Here is a 4,977-nt window from a genome sequence, read left to right as displayed (position 1 = left end):
GTGGAGCTTTTCTTCCTCCTTTCCAGCATGACTGCAGCTTGCTAGAGCCAGAGCCAGGCTTCTCGTCTGCTTTGCCTGGGGTTTCATCTGTCAAAGAAATGAACAGCTCGTGTTGGGGACATATGCAGGGTGACAGGGACCATGAGCAGCGGCTGCTGAGATGGCTGAAGGCAGCAGAGGCTGCTTAAGGTAGCTCTATTACCTGCTGCCTCTTGGAATGGGTCCATTTCCCTCGCGTTTCTTGCTCTTTCACCGTGTCCTAATTTGACTTTGACAGTCCTCTCTGAGGCAGGTTTGCTGTTGGCTGTTATAATCTGGAGCAGGAGTGTGACCCTTGGGGGACACTGGCAGGACGTGTTGCTGCAGCCTTGTGTTGCACTCCACAGCCATGCAAGGGAATGTAGAGTTTCCATCCCTGTTCTTCTGCGTGGTGAAGGTTGGGTGACTTTTCTGGGCTGCTGGAGCAGTTGGAGCTGATGGGTGAGAACTTGCTGTGGTGGCTTTAGGTCTTCAAGCCACAGCGCCAGTCTGCGTTTCAGGAGTGACAGAGGTTGAGCTGCCATCTCCCCTGGAGCACAGCTGGGGCTGGGACCGAGGAGTTGAGGAGGAGGGAAGAGACCTGCCAGGTGGAGCTGGCTGAGGGACTGCAGCTTGGTGCTCAGCAGCCTCGGGTGTCAACCTGGCTTTGAGCTGCTGGACCCTGTGCAGCCTTTCAGAAAGGCTATTCCCGCTGCCTGGGACAGCCCCAGCCCACTCTGCCTGCAGGAGGGTGCCTGGGAGCACCCAGCTAGAACCCCCACCCTGACTTTGGGGGTCCAGCAGCCAGGTGTGCTGGCTGTGGCCAGGACAGCCATGCTGTGAACACAGCCTGCGAGGCGCGACGCCCGCTCCCTTCCAGTGTCCCCTGCCCAGGGTGGGTGCCCTGCTCCCGGGCTGGGGGCAAGGGGGTCTCTCCCTCTCTCTAAAGCTGTCATCTGCAACTCTTGCCACTGTTCCAGCTTACCTTGGCAGCACTTTGGTCCTCTTTAGTGTGGTCCCCAGCCTGGTTTGGTGGGTGTAGGCAGCTTCCTAGATCTTATCAGCTCTCTGACACTATCCGCCTTATAGGAAAAGACAAGGAACCCTTGCAGGAGCTCCCGGCCCTGTGACACATCTGTCTAGATGAGCGTTTAAAATGTCGTCACCTTTTTCCTGACTAAAATTGCTTAGGCAAAGCCTCGCCCTGGCACCCTGGGATCTCTGGGAAGTATTTTGGAAATGCAGAGGGTGGCCAGATGCAGGCAGGGGTGTGGGAGCTGTTTGTGTGCCTGTGGAGTAACCTGGCCGCCGCGTGACGCGCGGCTTCGCAATACCGCTGCCATCTCTTCCCCTCCCTCTCTCCTGGCTGAGCAGCAGCGTGCCAGGAGGTATGTGAGGAGCCGTGTAACGTGTTGGTGCAGAGGTTACAGCTGCCTCTGGGCCACAAAGCACCACACACCCATTTCTTTTAATTAAGAGGCTCCTTAAGACTAAGCTGAATATGTTGTACGGTGACCCATCCTTCCTGCTCTCCTTCCCTCCCCTCTGCGCACATGGTTTGTGGAAGGTGTAAACCCCACAAGGGAGCGAGAGCGCGTAATGCTGGTGTGAGGGGAAGGGCCTGGCACGTCTATGTCTAGTAAACACCAAGTGCAGAATAAAATGCTTGCTGCCTTTTAACCCCTGGTTCGCTTGGGTTGGCCAGGGGACGGTTGTGATGTGTGATCCAGGCTCTCCAGCCATTTGGAGAGGACCACCCATTTGCTCAGACCGTGTCTAAACCCCTCTCTTCTCACCCAGAGCACCCGTCTGGCGTGGCACTGATGAATGGCAGCGGCCCGCACGAGAGCCTCAAGGGTGAGAAGGAGGCCAGACAGAACGGCCACGAGGAGACTGACCCGGGAGAAGATGGGAACGACCAGGAGGTCATTGTCATACAGGACACAGGATTCACTGTCAAGATCTGTGCACCAGGGATAGAGCCCTTCTCCCTGCAGGTACCTCCCTTCGCTGGCCGGGGTGGGGAATGGAGGTGGCACTGGAGGAGGTGGAGGGAAGCAGTTGAGCCAGGGCACACACAGCACTGTCCTTTTAGCCAGGCAGGGAAGGGGACAGGGGACTGGAAGGCCCCTGTTAGCCCCCATGGCCTGGACAGTACCTTCAGGCTGCTCACAGCTCCCTGACTTGTCCCTCCTCTGATGAGATAAAGTGGGGAAGGAGGCAGCAAAGCATGGAGGGTGCAGGGGAGAGGCTGACTGACCAGTGGCTTCTGGAGGAAAAGGAAGGAAGAGGAGGCATGAGCAGCAGGCTGTCTGGCCCAGGCCTGCCTAGGCCAGGGGAGGGTGTTTTGCTCCAGGTCCCAGGTGTGGAGCAAGAGGAGGGGGAATTAGCTGAGGTGTAGCTGCTCCTTGTCCGTCGCAGAGGGGCTCAAATGTGGAGCTGGGCACGGCAGAAATGGCCTTCCCGCTTCTGGGCTGTTTTACTGGAGGGATGTGCAAACATGATTTCTGGCTCAGGAAGGGACAATCCCGTGCTTGCCCAGTGGTTTTGGCACGATGCTCCTTTGGCTTAACCTGGGTTTGAGACAGTGACAGCCGCTAGCGCAGCCCAGGGAGCTCGAGAACCAGTGTGAAGATCAAGGGAACGATGCAGTCGCTACTCCCTCTCTGCACAGAGAATTCTCCGTGTGTCATATGGACAGTGACATGTGCTGCCAGATCAGGATGGGCATTGACATGTCTAGCTGATACTCTGATTTAGCTTAATACTTCACTGGAAGCCATTTGAATGAAGTGTCTCTAATTTTGGGGAGAGGCATCTGGAGTCTAAACCCAGTGGGAAGTCTTATCTCCCCAAGAGTAGCAGAGATTGCAGTGATATTACATCCCCTGTGGAACTAGCTGTATCTTAGCCCAGGTTTTTTTTCTCCTTTAAATCGCCTTGGCTGTTAGTTTTAATAGGCTAATAATAGCAGGCCATGGTGTTTACAGCAGCTTATGTAAACTACACGGAGTCCTCCTGGCTTGAGAGCAGTGTCAGTGGTGCTGGAGCCGGAGCAGGGAGGTAGGAGAGCAGCCCTGGTGCACAGGCCGGGGCGGTTTCTTGCCTCATGGGAGCTCGTGCTCGCAGGCAGCGTGCCTAGAGGTGTGGCACTGGCGTGGATGTGCTGCACGGCGCCGCGGGTACTGTGGCAGATCAGGTGGAGGAAATGGTCTGTTTTCCATGTGCATCACTCAAAGCCTCACCACGAGTGCACAGTGTGAACGGATAAAGGAAGAGCCCTTGGTTTCCCCCACCACCTTCTGTTCCTTCGCTGCCCTCTCTGCCACCTCTGTCCTATGTGGAGTGCTTTGCGCAGTACCAGGCTGTGGCACCTCTGGGTGCCAAGGCCTGTGGGGTGGAGCTGGGGTGGCCGACCCTGTCAGAGGTGACAGTGCTCTCCCAGCAGGGACAGAAGTGATCTTCTGGGAGGGAGAGCTTGAGTCTGCCTTTCCAAGCCTGGAGAGTTACAAAAAGTGTTTGATTCAGCAGCAGAGGGACAAAGTTTGGCAAGGACATGTGTAAGAACCGAGATAACTGTCCGGGTTCTTCCCTTCTTAAGGTCTCTCCTCAAGAGATGGTGCAAGAGATCCACCAAGTTTTGATGGACCGCGAGGATACCTGCCATCGGACTTGCTTCTCTCTGCAGCTGGATGGCAATGTCCTCGATAACTTTGCTGAGCTGAAAACTATTGAAGGACTGCAGGAGGGCTCGCTGCTGAAAGTGGTGGAAGGCAAGTTCCTTCAGACTTCGGGAGGGAATGAGAGAGGGTTTTCACAGGGAGTGGTTTTGGCCACCTGGCAGCCCTGTCCTGGGGCTCCTTTTCGAGACCCGAGTGCTGAAGGAGTAAGAACTGTGTGATTCCAGTTTCTTTCCTCCCTTTTTGCTCTTCAGAGCCGTACACGGTGCGAGAAGCCAGGATACATGTGCGTCACATTCGGGACCTTCTGAAGAGTCTGGACCCATCAGATGCTTTCAATGGTGTGGACTGTAATTCATTGTCCTTCCTGAGTGTCTTCACTGAAGGAGACCTGGGAGGTACGGGGCAAAAAGGCTTCTCTGGTGTGGTCAGTGTTTTCATTCCCGACTCCATCATAACAATCACTTGTCCCACATCATTCAGGAGTGCAGAGAAACACTCAGAGCACTTCTGTGTTCCTCTGTGAGGAGGGAATGCTGTGTTTTTCAGCCCTGACATTCTATCTCTGTCTATTCTAGACAGTGGAAAACGGAAGAAGAAAGGCACCGAAATGGAACAAATCGACTGCACCCCTCCTGAACATATCCTGCCAGGTAGCAAAGAGAGACCCCTGTGTGCCCTTCAGCCCCAGAACAGAGACTGGAAGGTAGAGTTCTCCTGGTCATTAAAACAGCTATTGGCACATTCCTTGCAGCAAACTGGTGTTCGGGGATTGAAAGCTGCACTGAAGTGGACTTTGGGATTTGCTCTACTTGATGCTTAATAAGTGCTGGAGTAGCACTGCTTAGCCAAAAGAATAAAGTCCAAGAGCTTGTGTGCAAAACACTGGACACAGAGTCAGGACCTCTGCAGAGCGTAAAATGGCCAATCTTGTTGGGAGGGGTGGCAGGGGAGGGAGAGCAGCATTGCTCTGCAAAGTCCTGGAGACAGGATCTGCAGATCACTACAGGCTACCCTTGGCTTTCCCATACCCTCCCACTTGGATTCCGGTTTAGAAGCTGCCATTTGAAAACCAGTACAGCAAGAAATCCATGCCCTGTGCAGCCCAGAGGCCCCGGGTGTCTGTTTGTACCCGTGTCTCACGATGTGAAAGGCAGCAAACTGAGGCAGCTCAGTGGACTGCAGACAGCTCGAGGAAGCTGTGCTCTTGAGACCAGGTTTTTTTGTAAGCTCTGTTTCTGGAACCAAGCAAGGGTGGCAGGTAAAAGGAATCTGGCAT

General features: G+C 54.7%; 1 protein-coding gene across 1 annotated transcript in view; it reads left to right on the top strand.

Annotated features, from left to right (window-relative positions):
* Positions 1 to 1,818: 1,818 nt before the first annotated feature.
* LOC104521953 (clustered mitochondria protein homolog) overlaps positions 1,819 to 4,977 on the top strand; it is a gene marked incomplete at both ends in the record, with an annotated part of 3,377 nt that continues 218 nt past the window's right edge. The window contains 4 exons of the mRNA XM_010164101.1: positions 1,819 to 2,015; positions 3,620 to 3,791; positions 3,953 to 4,096; positions 4,277 to 4,404. Coding sequence (XP_010162403.1) covers positions 1,819 to 2,015; positions 3,620 to 3,791; positions 3,953 to 4,096; positions 4,277 to 4,404 — 641 coding nt within the window. The remainder of the gene's footprint in view (positions 2,016 to 3,619; positions 3,792 to 3,952; positions 4,097 to 4,276; positions 4,405 to 4,977) is intronic.

This window comes from Antrostomus carolinensis, unplaced genomic scaffold (assembly GCF_000700745.2).
Source record: "Antrostomus carolinensis isolate BGI_N321 unplaced genomic scaffold, ASM70074v2 scaffold22003, whole genome shotgun sequence".
In the NCBI taxonomy this organism is placed as follows: Eukaryota; Metazoa; Chordata; class Aves; order Caprimulgiformes; family Caprimulgidae; genus Antrostomus; species Antrostomus carolinensis.
Note: the sequence above shows the minus strand (reverse complement) of the source record. Positions and strands in the feature narration are given on the sequence as shown.